This window comes from Rhincodon typus, chromosome 11, assembly GCF_021869965.1.
Source record: "Rhincodon typus isolate 14 chromosome 11, sRhiTyp1.1, whole genome shotgun sequence".
In the NCBI taxonomy this organism is placed as follows: Eukaryota; Metazoa; Chordata; class Chondrichthyes; order Orectolobiformes; family Rhincodontidae; genus Rhincodon; species Rhincodon typus.
Genome location: NC_063342.1, coordinates 11967978 through 11985976, shown reverse-complemented (window position 1 = coordinate 11985976; position 17999 = coordinate 11967978). Strand labels below are relative to the sequence as shown.

The 17999-nt window shown below is 42.5% G+C and overlaps 1 protein-coding gene across 1 annotated transcript in view; it reads left to right on the top strand.

Annotated features, from left to right (window-relative positions):
• The first annotated feature begins 1472 nt into the window (after positions 1 to 1472).
• cyyr1 (cysteine/tyrosine-rich 1) overlaps positions 1473 to 17999 on the top strand; it is an 18764-nt gene continuing 2237 nt past the window's right edge. The window contains exons 1-2 of the mRNA XM_048603023.1: positions 1473 to 1540; positions 6675 to 6832. Coding sequence (XP_048458980.1) covers positions 1473 to 1540; positions 6675 to 6832 — 226 coding nt within the window. The remainder of the gene's footprint in view (positions 1541 to 6674; positions 6833 to 17999) is intronic.

Genomic DNA, 17999 nt, shown 5'->3' with positions numbered 1-17999 from the left:
GAGCAAAGCCTGAAGCTCTGTTTGTCCACATGACTTTCACACGCCCTCTTAAAAAAAATCTTACTTTTCTCTAACATTTAGCTAATGGTAGCTGCTTTGATATGTATTCAACTGGAGCACAAGCAGCTGATAGGGTTATAAGGGATGGGATGGGTATGGCATGAGAAGCATGGAATAGAATGGGTTAGAGATATAAAGGACTCCTGTTGCAGTAAAGAAACTAATTTCGATGTGGATATTTTCCAGATCTTTGCTAAAGTTAAATTACTTTATTAGAGGAGGGCTATTTTCAGTGGATTAAGAATGGCCCAGTCCTGAATAAGTTGGAATCAAAGATTAGAGGCAAAACAATAACTGAATAATGATGCCTTTAAAAAGAACACTAGTAAGTCCTCATTTAATGTCGCAGTTGTGTTCCTGAAAATTGTGACTTTAAATGAAATTACTTTAAGTGAAGCATGGTTTCCTATAGGAATCAATGTTAAAGCCAGAGCTAGGTTTCTGTGGACATTTCTAACAGAGAAAAAAACAACATACAGGTTAAAATGCTGAACTGTATCTGTTTATTCCTAGCTGAGATATCTCGCAAAACCAATCACTAAATATAAAAGTAACATTACAGTGAGGTATTTAAGGATTTTAAGAGCACAGAACAATTTTAAAACATTGTTGAAATGATGTATAATACTAGATGCCTACATTAATAAATAAAGTAACAATGATAAATTTAAAAATATAAAAGAAATGCAATATAAATGCAAGTACAGGTACTGTAAATACACCACATGTTAAAATTGCACTCTCCTGAATGAGTTTAAATTGACCAGGTTCCATCTAGTGGCAGAAACTGGTTGGTGCAGACAGAACAGCGGGCTGGAGAATTTGCAAACATTTCAAATTTTTCCAGATGCTGCCAGACCTGCTGAGTTTTCCCAGTCTTTTCTGGTTTTGTTTATTTCAGATTTCCATTTATTTCAGATTTCCAGCATCCACAGCTCTTTGTTTTATTTTATGCGAACTTTTCACCCTGTTTCAGAAATAGTATTTCGAAAAATCCAGTCACAGCAAACCAATCAATTTAATCTGAAAGATGAAATAATAATCTGGTACAAAATTAATTCACTTGCACAATTATGACACTAATGTCATTTAGGGAAGGAAAGTGCCATCTTTACCTAATGTGCAGTCCATGTGAATCCATATTCCACAGAAATGTGTGGTTGACTCTTGACTGCCCTCTGACATGGCCTAGCAAGTATCAACACTAGAAAGTCACAAAAAAGAATCAAAACTGGATGGACCACTTGACATCAATAAGCATTGGAAATGATAACAGCAAACAAAGCCTTGTGAACCCCGTAAAGTCTTCTTTACTAACATCTGGGACTAGTACAAAAATTGGGACAGCTGTCAAGTAATAGCCTGACATAGTCACATTCACAGATTCATACCTGACACACATGTCCGAGACGATGTCATCATCTGTGGTTATGTCCTGCCCCAACAGCAGAATAGGCAAAGCAGAGGTGGCAGCACACGGGTATAAGGTTGGAAGTTTCTCTCAGAATCCTCAACATCGACTCTGAATCCTTGAAGTCTCATGGCATCAGGTCAAACATGGGCAAGGAAGCCTGCTGCTGATTACCATATACTTTACCTCCTCTTACCAACCTGCCCATACTCCAGCTGATGAATCAGTACTCCTTCATGATGAACACTGTTTGGATGAAGTTTGAGGGTGAAAAGGGCATGGAATTTACCAGGGTAGGATTCAGTGTCCATCACCAAGAGTGCTACATAACCATCAAAGACGCCTACCGCTCAACCACCCCGCCCACACTTTGGAAAATCCGACCACAGCGCTGTGCTCCTCCTTCCAGATAACAAGCAGAAGCTGAAACGGGAGAATCCTTCATGAAAAGAAGTACAGTGCTTGTCCGAGGCAGCAGAAGACCGTCTCCGGGACTGCTTGGACTCAGTGGACTGGACCAAGTGTTCAGCAGAAAACCTAGACAAGTGTGCCACCACATTCATGGACTTCATTAGCAAATGCATGAAAGACTGTTTACCAAAGAAGTCGATCTGAGTATTCCCCAACCGTAAACCTTGGATGAACCAGGAAACCCACTCCCTACTGAAGACCAGGTATGTAGCATTGAATTCGGGTGGCCCAGAGCAATACAGAAAATTCAGATATGACCTCTGCAAAGCCATCAGGGAGTCCAAGAGGCAGTACCAGACCAAGTTAGAGGCACAGACCTACCAAACGACTCCCGGCATCTATGGCAAGGCCTAAATGACATTACAGGATACAAAACAAAACAGAGTAAGATAGCGGACAATGACACATAACTCCCTGACACGCTCAATACTTTCTACGCTCGGTTTGAGCAGAATACCGCCGGTGTGGGGACACCTGCCCCGACAGCCCCACACACACCTGCTCCCTCTCTCACCACTTCAGACGTCAGATCGGTCTCCCTGGGGGTCAACCCAAGGAAAGTGATGGGCCTGGACGGTGTCCCCGGCCGAGCACTCAGATCCTGTGTGGACCAACTGGCGGAGGTATTCATCGACATCTTCAACCTCTCCCTCCTACAAGCCAAAATCCCCACGTGCTTCAAGAAGATCGCCATCATCTCCATACCCAAGAAAACACATGCAATGTGCCTGAATGACTACAGCGCAATAGCTCTGACTTCCATAATCAGGAAGTGCTTCGGGAGTCTGGTCAAGGCCCACATCAAATCCAGTCTCCCAGTCCGCCTTGTTCCCCTACAGTTTGCCTACCAACATAACAGGTCCACAAAGGATGCCATTTCCCTAGCCCTGTACTCACCCCTGGATCATCTGGACAACAAAGACACCTACATCAGATTCCTGCTCATTGTCTACAGTTCCACCTTCAACACCATTATCCCCTCCAGACTGATCTCAAAACTGCGTGACCTTGGTCTTGGCTCCGCCCTCTGCAACTGGATCCACAGGCCACAATCAGTGATGATAGGTGACTGCATCTCCTCCACAATAATACTCAACACTGGAGCGGCCCGCTCCCCCCCCAAGAATGCATCCTCAGCCCCCTACTGTACTCCCTGTACACCTATGACAGTGTTGCTAAATTCCAAACAAACGCCATCTACAAGTTCGCTGATGACACCACCGTAGTGGGACGGATATCTAACAATGATGAGTCAAAATACAGAAGGGAGATAGAGGACTTGGTGACGTGGCACAATGAAAACAATCTGTCACTCAACGTCAGCAAAACTAAAGAGCTGATCATCGACTTCAGAAAGAAAGGAGGAGAACATGCCCCCATCTACATCAAGAGAATTAAGGTTGAGAGGGTGAAGAGCATCATGTTCCTTGGAGTGACGATAGCCGAGGAACTGTCCTGGACTTCCCACGTAAATGCGACAGTCAACAACGGCTCTTCTTCCTCAGGTGGCTCAGGAAATTTGGCATGTCCATAAGGACCCTCACCAACTTCTACAGATACACCATTGAAAGCATACTGTCCGGGTGCTTAGCGGCCTGGTATGGCGACTGCTGTGCCCAGGAACATAAGAAACTACAGAAGGTGGTGAGCACAGCCCAGACCATCACAAAAGCCAACTTTCCATCCATGGACTCTATTTACATGGCTTCCTGCCATGAAACAGCGGCCAACATCATGAAAGAGCCATCGCACCCTGGTAATGACCTCCCACAACCTCTTCCGTCAGGCAGAAGATACAGAAGCCTGAAGGTTCAGGAAGAGCTTCTTTTGGGCCGCTTTCAGACTGCTAAATGGACTCTAGCCTCAAATAATGTAACCTGCATGCCTCTAAGTCTTTTTGATCTGTACATCCTTTGCTTGCTGTGATCTGCCTGTACCGCTCGTAAACAAAGATTTTCATTGTGACAATAAAATCAAAATCAAAACAAGCACCATCAATGACTAAGCTAGTCGAGTCCTAGAGGACATAGCTGCTGAATTGGGTTTGTGGTAGGCAGTGAAAGAACCAACAAGAGGGAAAAACACACTTGACCTCATACACACCAATTTTCCGGCAGCAATTGCATCTGTCCAAGACACATCAGTGAAAACAACTTCCACATAGTCCTTGCAGAGACAAAGTCCAGTGTTCACATTAAGAATACCTTCTATCATAGTGCCACACAATATCACCATGCTAAGTGAGATAGTTTTCAAACAGATCTAGCAACTGAAGACTTGGCATGCACGCTGTGTTGAGGGACATCAGCAGCAAAATTGTACTCTAACACAATGTGCAATCACATGCCTGGCATATCACCTACTCTACTGCTACCAACAAACCAGGGAAGCACCCTGGTTCAATGTAGATTGCAGAAGGGCACATTAGGAGCAGCACCAGGTAAGGCTAAAACTGTTGTTTCAAGATGGTGAAGAAACAACACAGAACTACTTCTGTGCCAAACAGCATAAGCAGCAAGTGATAGAGATAAACTATTCCCAAACCAAATATCTGCAGTCCTGCCACATCTAAACGTGAATGGTAGTGGACAATTAAACAACTCGCTGGAGAGGATGTTCCACCAACATCCCCATCCTCAGTAACGGGGGAACAGCACATCAGTACAAAATAGGCTAAAGCATTCTTCAGCTCGAAGTCCTGAGTAGTTAATCCATCTCAGCCTCGTCCAGAAGTCCCAGCATCACAGATGCAAGTTTTAGCCAATTTGATTCCCTCCTTGATATCAAGAAATGGTTGGAGGTATGGAATATTGAGAAAGCTACAGGCTCTGATGACATTCCGGCTATAGTACTGAAGTGTTCCAAAACTTAAGTTGACCCAAGCCAAGCTGTTCCAATATAGTACAACATTGTGCACGATAGTACATCAAGTACTCAACAATGTTGAAATTTTCCCAGGTATATTCTGTACACAAAAAGCAGGACAAATCAAAACTGGCCAATTACTGCTCCACCATATGACTCTTCATCATCAGTAAAGCAATGGAAGATGTCATCAACAGTGCTAGCAATAACTTGCTCACTGATACTCAGTTTGAGTTCCACCAGGGTCATGCAACTTCTGAACAGTATAGTTTAAAGATGGAGAGAAAAGCTGAATTCCAGTGGTGAAGTTAGAGTGACTGCCCTTGACATTAAGGCTGTACTTGTCCAAGTATGGCATCAAGGAGCCCTTGCAATACTGGAGTCAATGGGAATCTGGGTGAAAACTCTCCAGTAGTGGGAGTCACACCTCAAACAAAGGAACATAATTATGGTTGTTGGAAGTTAGTCTTTTCAGCTCTGAGACATCATTGCAGGAGTTCCTCAGGGGAGAGTCCTTGGCCCAGCCATCTTCAGCTGCTTCATCAATGACCTTCCCTCCATTATAAGGTCAGAAATGGGGATGTTCGCTGAAGATTGTACCATTCACGACTCCTCAGATGCTGAAGCAGTCCATGTCCAAATGCAGCAAGACAACATCTAGGTATCCAATAACTACTGAAAAGTTATATTTGTGCCACACAGGTGCCAGTCAATGACCATCTCTAAAAAGAGAGAATCTAACCATCACCCTTTCACATTCAATTGCATTACCATCACTGAATCCACCACTATCAGCATCCTAAGGGTTACCATTGACCAGAAACAGAACTGGTCTAGCCATCTAAGTGCTGTGACTACAACAACATTTCAGAGGCTCACAATTCTGTGTTGAGTAACTCACCTCCTGACAATGCAAAGCTATCCACCAGCTACAGGGCACAAGTCGGGAGTGAAATGGAATACTCCCACTTGCCTGGATAAGCGCAGCTCCACAATGCTGCAGAAGCTTGAAACTAACTAGGAAAAAGCAATCCACTTGATTGACACCTCATCCACAAACATTCGCTCCCTCCACCACTGCCACTCAGTAGCAGCAGTGTGTACCACCTACAAGATGCAAAAATTTATCGAGATAGCACCTTCCAAATCCATAATCACTACCATCATGAATGAAAATGAGGATTGATTAAGGAAAAGCAGCATGAATATGCTTGAAGGCAATTTATGTTTTGCATAACTTGTTAAATTTTTGTTGGACTCATGAAGGTAATTTTTCTGAAGTTACCTGCCTGATGTCAAGACCATGACCTCCACCATTGGTATGGTAAGGAGGCAAATCCCGAATCCACACTGGTTGAAATAGGGATTAAGCCCCATGCTCCTGGCCCTAATCAGATTAACACTGTAGCAGTCCAGCTAAATGAGCCGATTGGCTGCTTTTCTTTCTCCCTTACCTCAAGACGTCCAAGTTGCAGTGGTGTTGTACCTGTTTGCTGTCACTCAGATGGAAGATGATGTCTACTCAGGGCTGCAAATTGTGACTGAACAGGCTTATTCTTGATTCATAGATTTATGAGCACAATGTCCCAGGATTTTGATTGCTTCCTTTTCTTTCCTTCTCTGTTGCCACTCTGCCTCAACATTAATGCATTTGGACTCAAAGCCTGATATAACCTGTTGGTTAAATTGCCAGTGGGAAAGAGTAGATAGTTAATGAGGGATGTTTGGTAAAATTTTGAGAGAAACCTCACTAAACCCAAGGCAAAAACATTCACAAACAGCTCAACGTAACTTGCCCAGCAAAAATAATTTAAATTTAATTTCCGATTGCATCTCCATCTTGCGATAACTATTCTTTGTTTTACAGAGGCACAGCAATAGCAGGTGTCGTATTTGGGATTGTCTTTCTCATGGGAGTGGTTGCTGGAATAGCTATTTGTATCTGCATGTGTATCAAAAACAGTGGGAGCACACGTGTGGGTGTGATACAGGCATCTCACATCAATACCGTCAGTCGATTCACTGGTAAGAAACAAAGAATCAGCAAAGTTTGCTTTAACAGTCATTTAATGAACTTGGACATATGTCAATTTCTCCATTTATCCATCTTGGCTTGTTGAACCTCCACTTGCTTTAATTTTAACCTCTAATCGTTTATTTTTGTGGAACTTAGTAATTACAAGATGAAAATAAAACAAATTCTGTCAAATTTGACTTGTAGAATTCTGATAGTCACATGTCTCAACAGTCATAGAAGTGTTGAGTGATCATGACATAAATTTTTTGTTACAATAATGAAGTTTGTAAGGAGGAAGGTCACTGGGCCTGAAACGCTAACTCTGATTTCTTCCCACAGATGCTGCCAGACCTGCTGAGTTTCTCCACTAACATTTGTTTTTATAGGACAGGTATAATTTGGAACGGTGTCATTAAGGTAAAATTACGGGAGGGTCATGTGACCTGGCTAAAAGAACTACCTTCACAGAACTGACCCACAGCCAGTTGCTTCTATTTTGAAATCCACATTCATAATAACAATAATATACATTTTACACATTTTATCACAGCCTCCCCTGTTAAACACAGGCTGCTGCCGTTGTTTACAAATATAAATGCCTTATACTTCTTTCCAGTAAAACAATCTAAACCTTTTTTTCCTTTTTTTGAGGAAACTTGAAATCATTGAAACTGTGCATCAAAACAGAATTAACTGGAGAAACTCAACAGGTCTAGCAGCATCTGTGGAGACAAAGCAGAGTCAATGTTTCAGGTCCAGTACCCTGCTTCAGAATTGATAGTAGCTAGGAATAGTTTGCATATTTGCTGAAGACAGGTTGGAGGAGGGGAGCATGATTTTTTTAAAGTCCTATTATTCTCTACATGGACTGTAACACTTTCTCAATTAGTCTGCAACAGACACAGAATTAACCCACAATGGTGGAATGCTTTAGGAATCAAAGGTTTAAAGTCTCGTTTTTCTCCCTACCATAAAATAATTGTCCAATGCCACATCTCAGATTACTCATAAATTGATTCCAAAATGTCTTTGAAAGGAAATATATCTAATCTGCCTTGTAATGTGTAAATCTCCACTTATCTAGTCATTTCTTATGTTAACTTTGCCTTTATCCATTCTTCTACACTGCCTATGTCTCAATACGTGTTAGAACCACAGAAATAAGAACAAGAGTGGGCCTTTTGGTCTATTGAGCGTCCTCCACCATTCAATGTTATCATAGCTAATCCTATATTTCAATGCTAAACTCCCATTCTCTCCTCATGCCCCTTGACCCCTTTATAATCTAGAAATTAATCTACTTCACTCTTAATTTTTTTTATCTCTTCTTAAGAGAGAGACAAGAGTGGACATTGGACCACTGGAAAATGAGGCTGGAGAAGTAGTAATGGAGAGCAAAGAAATGGCAGAGGAACTGAATAAGTACTTTGTATCAGTTTTCACAGTGGAAGACACCAGCAGCAGACCAGAACTTCAGGAGAGTCAGGGAACAGAGGTGGGTAAAGTGGCCATCAATAAGAAGACGGTGCTAGGGAAGCTGAAAGGTCTGAAGGTGGATAAATCACCTGAACTGCTGGACTACACCCCAGAGTTCTGAAGGAGATAGTTGAGGACATTGTAGAGGTATTGATGGTGATCTTACAGGAATCACTGGAGACGAGCAGGGCCCCAGAGGGCTGGAAAATAGCTAATATAACAAAAGGGATGGAAGTAAAAGACAGGAAACTATAGGCTGGGTAGCCTGACTTCAGTCATCGGCACATTTTTAGAGTCTGTTGTGAAGGATGAGATGTAGAGTACTTGAAAGTGCATGGTAAAATAGGACAGAGTCAGCACAGCTTCATTCTTGGGAGGTCATGCCTGACAAATCGATTAAAATTCTTTGAGGAGGTGATGAGCAAGTTAAACAAAGGAACACCAGTGGACATGATCCAATCGGATTTCCAGAAGGCCTTCGACATTGTACCACACAGGAGGCTACAAAATAAATTAAAAGCCCATGGTGTTAGGGGCAAGCTACTGGCATGGATAGAGGATTGGCTGACTGGCAGAAGGCAGATAGCAGGGATAAAGGGGTCTTTTTCAGGATGACAGCCTCTGACTAGTGGAGTTCTACAGGAGTGTGTGTTTGGACCATAAGTTGACAAACTGGATGAAGGAACCGAGGGCATTGTTGCTCAATTTGCAAATGACACAAAGATAGGTGGAGGGACAGATGGTGCTGAAGAAGCAGCGAGCTGCAGAAGGACTTGGACAAGCTAGAAGAGTGGACACAGAAGTGGCAAGTAGAATACAATGTGGGAAAAGATGAGGTACATTTTGGTAAGAGGAATAGAGGTGTTTTCTAATAGGAAATCTGAAGCACAAAGGGACTTGGGAATCCTAGTTCAGTATTCTCTTAAAGTTAACATGCAGGTTCAATTGGCAGTTAGGAAGACAAATGCAACGTTTGCATTCATTTCAAGAGGGCTAGAATACAAGAGCAAAGATGTACTGCTGAGACTTTATAAGGCTCTGGTCAGACCACATTTGGAATGCTGGAAGTAGTTTTGGGCCATGTATCTAAGGAAAGATGTGCTAGCATTGGTGAGGGCTCAGAGGAGGTTTACAAAAATGATCCCAGGTCTGAAGGCCTTGTCATATGAGAGGCAATTGGGATGTTCTTGCTCTCGAGGTAGTGCAGCGAAGGTTTACCAGACTGATTCCAGGGACTGACGGTAAGGATTGTTTTTGCTGGAGTTCAGACGAATGAGGGGGGATCTCATAGAGACTTATAAAATTCTAAAAGGACTAGACAGGGCAAATGCGGGGAGGATATTCCTGATGGTGGGTGTGTCCAGAACCAGGCGTCACAGACTGAGGATTTGGGGTAGACCATTTGGGATGGAGACGAGGAGATATTTCTTCACCCAGAGAGTGGTGAGCCTGTGGAATTCATTACCACAGGAAGTAGTTGACGCCAAAACATTGAATGGATTCAAGAGGTGGCTAGACATAGCACTTGGGGTGAATGGGATCAAAGGTTATGGGGAGAACAGGACTAGGCTGTTGAGTTGGATGATTAGCCATCATCATGATGAATGGCAGAGCAGGCATGAAGGGCCGAATGACCTCCTCCTGCTCCTATCTTCTATATTTCTATATATCTATGATTGAGTGCTGTGGCTCTATACTTGAAGTTTAGATGGATGATGGGGATGTGACTGAAACAGTCAGGATACTTAGGGGCCTGGATAGAGTGGAAGTGGAGAAGACGTTTCTATTAGTAGGAGAGACTTGGACCAGAGGACACAGCCTCAGAGTAAAGAACTGAGATGAGTAGGAATTTCTTCAGCCAGAGTGCAGTTAATCTGTGGAATTTACTGTCACAGAAGACTGTAGAGGCCAAATCATTGCGCATATTTAAAACAGAAATAGATAGGTTCTTGATTAGTAAAAGGATCAAAAATTTTGGGGACAAGGCAAGAGAATGGGGTTGAGAAATGTATCAGCTATGATCAAAAGGCAGAGCAGACTCTATGGGTTGAATGGCTTAATTCTGCTCTTATATCTTATGGTCTTATTGTCTTTTTAACATTTTTATTCATTTTTTTGTACAATGGCCCTATTTGCTGTTAACCTTGATTTCCCCTGTTGTTTACTTTAGCTTTCTACTTTTCTCGCTTTCATTTCTAATTTTGTTTCTCTTTGCTATGCCTTCCCACTCAGGCTCCCTCCCCCCCATCTCATTCTATTTAAACCCTAATACCAGTGAATGACCCTGGAGGATATTAGGCCCAGTCCTGCTTGAATAGAATTCATCCAACTTGTACAGCTTCCATTTTCCCCAGAATCAGACCCAACATGTCAGAAATCTAAATCTTCCTTTCTACAACATCTCTCCAGCCACTAATCTTGTCAGTTCTGTTCCAAACCATGCAACTACTTAGGAGATAGCAAGAACTGCAGATGCTGGAGTTAGAGTCAATACAGTGTGGAGCTGGAGGAACACAGTAGGTCAGGCAGCATCAGAGGAGCAGGAAAGTCGACGTGATGAAGGGCGTAAACTTGAAATGTCAACTTTTCTGCTCCTCTGATCTTGCTAATGCTTTGTACTGGGAGTAATCCTGAGATTACTACCTTTGAGGTCGTGCCTTTTATTTCCCAGCTCCCCCTTTTCTTTTACCTGTGTCATTGGTACTGACGTTGACCACAAGCCTAGCACCAGGGAGGCAACATAACTGGTGTGACATCTGTAGCCACAGAAACAACTAGCAGTTCCCCTTATGATAGAATCTAGTATCATTATTGCTCTTACACTTTTTTCTCCCTCTCAACCAGTGCAGCTGAGCCACACGTGGTGACACAGACTTGGTTGTTGCTACATTCCCCTGAGAAACCATCTCCCCCAGCAGTAACCAAATGGAAAATCTGTAAGACTGGGAGGAAGACCCTGGGACTCCTGCACTACCTTTCTAGTGCTTTTACTCTATCTGGTGGTCACCCATTTACTTTATGCCTTTATTAACTGCGCTGTGAGCACCTCACTGTATATATAATCGACAAAAATCTCAGTCTTGCGGATTCACCATAGTTATTCAAACTCCTGCTCCAGATCCAAAATGTAGATTTCCAGCAACTGCAACTGGAGACAATATCTGCACATGTAACAGACACCAATTTTCCCTCTAAGCTGTACCACGCTGAGGATCTGCGCGTGCTGATTAGCATGCTGACATATTCACTTCACTTCCTCCAGCACTTTCTGTACACAGATCTTGGAGATCCATGCAGAGGCTGGAGAAATTAGAGAGAATTAGGTAGTCACTTAGTGTCCCTAAATTCGAACATGATCAAGCTGCCCTGCTATGTCTTACCCTTATCACTTTAATTCCTTTAAGTTAAAGAATATTAAATACACACTTGGGACATCACCTCACTTCTTATACCTTAAACACTGCTAAATCTAAACTATTAGGACTAATTTTTTACTTTAAAGACTGTACCATAACAACACTCACCCATGTCATGCTGACTGCTTTTCTCAGGCTCTTGTGCTCTCCTGCTACTCAACCAATGAACCTTTAGTTTTCTTGTGATGTTACTCTTTGACTTTTTCCAAACTCAGCCTGTTTCTAAGTAGAGATATCTCCCACAGGTCCAGTTCTCTCTGCTTCCTAAAGGTGAATGAAGGCCCTAGGTCTTGCTGTTTCTTTAATGTGTTCACGAATAGAGCTGTCTCCTGTAAGTCTAATACTCTCTACAACCCAAAGGAAAGATGATGCAGTTGTTTTCAGGTGCTCCTTTCATCCACTCTTTTAGATGATGCTGACTGTCTCTGCGTTTGACCTTTCACTCACTTTTTTCTTTTAACTAAAAGGTGACAGAAGAAAACCATAGAATTATAGACCAGTTATTCCAATATCTGTTGTCAGGAAGTTAATAGAGCCTAAAATTTAGAAAAGGTTGACTGACAACCCTGAAAAACTTCAGTTGTTCAGAGAGAGCATGCATGGATTTGAAAGTGAAGGACAGGCTCGACAAAGCTCACTGACTTTTTGAAGATGCTACAATGGACATGGAATGGCTATGGTTGTTATGTATAGGCATTTCCAGAAGACGCTTGGTAAAGTCCTATAAGAGATTGTTTGTTGAAGTTGAAGCTCATGGAATTGAAGACAAATTACTGACCTGGTCAGGAAATTAGCTGAGTGGAAGTAGGAAGATTGGGAACAAATACAGAAGTTGCTGGAAAAGCTCAGCAGGTCTGGCAGCATCTGTGAAGAAAAATCAGATTTAATGTTTCGGGTCCGATGACCCTTCCTTGGAACGGTCACTGGACTCGAAACATTAACTCTGATTATTTTCTTCACAAATGATGACAGACCTGCTGAGTTTTTCCAGCAACTTCTGTTTTTGTTCCTGATTTACAGCATCCGCGGTTCTTTTGGTTTTTAGGAAGATTGGGAAAGTACTCGAATTGACAGACTGAGATTAATGGAGAGGAACTTAGTTGAGGCAACAGTGGATCTGCATACTGGCTGCAGAACCAGTGGGAACGCCACGCTGCCTTTTCCAATGCAACTTAAGCAATCAGTCACTTACCGGGACAGTGTCAGGTGGCCCACTGAATTAAGGCCTCAGTCGGTTTGAAATCCTGCCCATGAGAGCTGCCAGCTAATTAGAGGCCAGCAGCTCTTCAATACTGGTTTCATCACGGAGAGCAGTGATTGCTGAGGTAGTGTAGAGAAGCCTTCACCAGGGATTGTTGCTGAATCTCAGGAGAGAAGTGGGGGATGGATGGGGGTAATAGGGAGGGGGTCACCAGCAAATGGGATGTGGAAGAGGAGTCGCATGAAAGGATGTGGAGCTTGAAACGGTCAGCCCCTCGATGTAAAAGCTGCAGCTAACATTCTGACAGCTGCGATGGACTATTTATCAAAAACATTTATTTTCTGGCTTGATTTAAGAATTCAGGCTTCCCCAACGCCAGGATCATTCATTGGGCGCTTTATGCCTAATGCATGAGGTAACCTGACCCCACTCCATGAAGTCACAGGCAAAGCCAATATGATTTGCTGGGAGATTTTTGGAATTCACAGGAGACCTGTGTGAGTCCTTTACATTCAATACAAATTCCTAGTGGGCTCCGTGTTAAATGCTATTGAGTGCCTTGTCAAAAAGTCCAATTGGCATCCTGCCACTAGTGGGTGAGACTCTGGCCGTTCCCATTCCCCACTAAATGCTGGAATCAGGAATCAGGTACTGGCCCTCATACTTGATTCTCCTGCCACCCACTACTGCTGCAACGAGTTCATTAAACTTCCTTTGAGGCATCTGTGTTTAACAATTCATTGTACTCCTTAGCAATTCAAATGATGGTCTAGAAAGCTATTTATCTTCTGGAATTTTTTGAGGATGTGACCAGTAGAAGGGACAAGGAGGAATCAGTAGATGTTGTGTATCTGGACTTTCAAAAGGCTTTTGACAAGGTTCCACACAAGAGATTAGTGAGGAAAATTAAAGTTCATGGTATCGGAGGTAATGTATTGTCATGGATTGAGAATTGGTTGGCAGGGAGGAAGCAGATAGTTGGAATAAACAGGTCCTTTTCAGAGTGTCAGGCAGTGACAAGTGGGGTACCACAGGGTTTCAGTGCTGGGACGTCAGCTGTTCCCAGTATACTTTAACGATTTGGATGAAGGAATTGAATGCAATATCTCCAAATTTGCAGGTGACACTAAGCTGGGTGGCAGTGTGTGCTGTGAGGAGTATGCTAAGATGCTGCAGGGTGACTTGGACATACTGGCTAAGTGGGCAAATACTTGTCAAATGTAATATAATGTGGGTAAATGTGAGGTCATCCATTTGGGTGGCAAAAACAGGAAGGCAGATTATTATCTGAATGGTGCAACGAGACCTGGGTGTCACAGTGGAAAATCGCTGAAGGTTGGCATGCAGGTGCAGCTGGCCTTCATAGCAAGACGATTTGAGTATCGGAGTAAGGGTGTCTTGCTACAGTTATACAGGGCCTTGGTGAGGCCACACCTTGAGTATTGTGTGCAGTTTTGATCTCCTAGTCTGAGGAAGGACATTCTAGCTATTGAGGGAGTCCAACAAATGTTCACAAGACTATTCCTGGGATGAAAGGACTGACATATGAAGAAAGACTGGATGGACTGGGCTTATATTCGCAGGAATTTAGAAGAATCGGAGGGGCTGTCACTGAAATATAAATCCTGATTGGATGGGACAGGGTAGATGCAGAAAGAATGCTCCTGATGTTGGGGATGTCCAGAACTAGACGTAAGGCATTCAGGACTGAGATGAGGGAGAATTTCTTCACTCAGAGAGTTGTGAACCCGTGGAACTCTCTCCCACAGGAAGCTGTTGGGGACAGTTCATTAGATACATTCTAATGAGGGAGCTGGACGTGGCCCTTGTGGCTGAAGGGCTTAAAGGGTATGGGGAAAGGGCGGGAATGAGATACTGAGATAGCATAATCAGCAATGATCATACTGAATGGTGGTGCAGGCTTCAAAGGCTGAATGTCCTACTCCTGCACCTATTTTCCATGTTTCTATGTTTATCCAAATCGCTGATGAGGCAAAGATAAATGGCATTCTAAACAATGTAAATGATAGCATAAAATTACAGAGACATTGATAAGATGAAGTGAATGGGCAGAACTGTAGCAAATGGATTTGAAGGGGGACAAATTTGAGGTCATCTGATTCGGATCTAGAACAGGGCACTTTCAAAATGGTGAAAAGCTTTAAAAGAAGTAGAGATCCAAAGGGACTTGGTGCTTTAAGTAAACAAGTCATTAAAATATCATGAATGAGTGCAGCAAATAATCAAAAAGGCTAACAGAATTCTGGTCTTTATATCCACAGGAATAGAATACAAGGGTATTCAATTCAAGCCAGGTCAAAACACTGGATAGAGCACACACTGGGTATTGTGAGCAGTTCTGGATTCAATATTTTAAGAAGGATCAATGCTTAGGGAGGATATTTTGGCCTTGGGACATATAATTTTAGATTTATGACAATTACATGTAGTCTCCAAAGCTTAAGCTATGAGGACAGATTAAACTCTGAGAAAGTCCTAGGAATTCACAAGTTGAAAAGATAATTGAAACCATGGAATTTTTACAGTTCAGAAAGGAGCTACTTGGGCAGTTGTCACTAAGAACAGTTCAGCTTGTTCCACTCCTTCACCAACTTTCCAAAACCCTGTAATTCTTTTACATTCAGATGTATATCCAGATCCCTTCTCAAAGCTACAATGTAATCTGACTCCACCAGCCTCTCACACATTCCATACATGTTTCTTTTCTCTCATGTTATCTGTGGCTCTTGGGCCAATCGTCTAAAATCTTTATGGAATCAAGGGTTATGGCAAGTAGAAAGCAAAGTGGATTTGAGATCACAACCAGATCAGCCATGACCTTATTGAATGGCAGAGCATGGTTGAGGGGCCAAGCAGTCAACTCCTGGTCTTAAATCCAGTGTTTCTGTGTATTGTTATTCTCAACACCTTTGCCAAAACGAACACTTTCTCTCCATCAACACTTTCAAGACCGACCATGGTTTTGAGCTCATTTACTTAATCTCCTCTCAACATTTTATTCTAGAAGGTGTCATGAAGATGTGTTATATGGAATATGAATTTGTGATTTCATTGGCTGGTCATTACGTACACATATATATATGTGTATGGAACTTCTTGTAAAAAATAACACATAGGCCAAACAAAGGACTCCAGCTTAACAGTGGCTGCTAATTTGCATGTGTAGAGTTATATTCCACTCCATGGAATAACAAAGTCCATGGAGACAATGGTACCCCTGGGAATATGAACAGCTCCTTTCAATCCCATCAAGATAGAAGATGCATCATTCAGGATGGCTTGACATTAAAAATCAATCATCTCAGCTATCATACAATGGTTAAGAGAAGCTGTACCAGAGACAAGCTGATCAAAGTCATCTTTGTTGTCTGTTCTTTGGACACTTCAACCAGTTTATGTATTGAAAACACTTTACCCAAGTCCTCCTGTTGGTGAGGCAGACAAAGAGACACAGAATTTGGTTTGTTGTTCAATGTGATTTTATTAACAAAATATTCCTTGCTAAAACGTATGTAAACATTTCCCAAATTCCCACAATAGTTACTTTCTGTCTCGTTCTAGCTGTCTGAGAAAATATACTAACCTGAATCCAATGTAATCCATATGTTTGAGCTAGGCTGTTAGAATCTCCTTCCTTTCTCACATAGGCTGGCTCTCTTCTACCAAAGTGTGTCTTACAGGTAAGGGCAGATCTTCTCCTGGGTCTTCCTGGGTTACTGCACAGTCTTTTGCCATGAGTCTTGTTGCTGTGAGTCCTCATTGTGCCTTCATCAAGGGGCTGGCTTCCAGGTGTGTGTGTGTTTTTCTCGTTCCTCACACCAGATCTTTCATAATGTTCTGTGGCCTTTGGCCAATGGGATCATGAGCTAGGTTTAAATCATCCAAAATGTCACATCAACACCCTTCACAGTTGCCATGCTGGGAGGTGTAAAGTGCACATTTTGAGGCAGTCAGTACATAAGCCTAAGGCTGGTTGTAACTGATTCCCCTCGAACTTTTGATTCTCGTTTACACTGTTCTCTGTAGCCAGCTGACTGCTATTTAATTTAGTTTGGCCAATTTTCTGTCAAGCCTGATTTCTCTAGCTGTGGTTCAATTTAGAATGTCTAATTTTGAGCCTGTGGTTACTTGACCACACCTTTTTTGGAAGCTCCTTTGAACTTCTGTTGTATGATCCCAGCTGATGATAACTTTGGACAGCTGAGGTCCAAAATGAAACCTGTGTTTAATGTGTTTAATTGTTACGATCGGTTAATGGTTAGTCACTGAAACAGATTCATATAAGCTTCAGATTTTTTTGCAACAGAATGCAAGTTTATGAGACAAAAGAGGCAAAATGTGTGGCAAAATCAGAGGAGAAGTCCAGCAAGGTTCATATCAACATTGAGTTCATCTCATTTCACCTTTTATGCTTTTCACAAGCAACGTGGTTCGGTTTTCACCATGCAGCACAGAAATGTTATTCAATGGAAATTAATGCTTGTTAAGTACCTTGCCACAAACTGCCTCATTAATATTTTACTGAACTCACCCCAAACAAGCACGATGTCAAGAAAACTCAATGAGGAAACACCTGGCATTTCAGCTTGCTGTTTGCTCTGAAGGACCTCGTTGTTGCAAACCAGATAACAACATATCATGACAGGCTCATGGGCTCCAGCCACATGCACCCAAAATCCACAGACATCCATATGTGCCACCTTCTAAGAACCCTCATGACATATCTCTGATCCACTTACAGGATGATTCCGCATTTCAGTGATTTTGTGATTCATATACCAGTACACCCAGATCCCTCTCTTCCATAGCATTCTGCAAACTTTCTTGATTTAAATAGTACACTGCTTTTCTATTCTTATTCCCAAAGTGGAAAACCTCACGTTTTCCAACATTATACTTGCAGCTTGCTTTCCTACCTATTTTTAGATGATTATCAAATATGGCTACAATGCAGTTTGCTCTCCTTACTAGAGATAACAAGGTGTAGAGCTGGACGAACACAGCAGGCCAAGCAGCATCAGAGGAGCAGGAAGGCTGACGTTTCGGGTCCAGGCCCGAAAC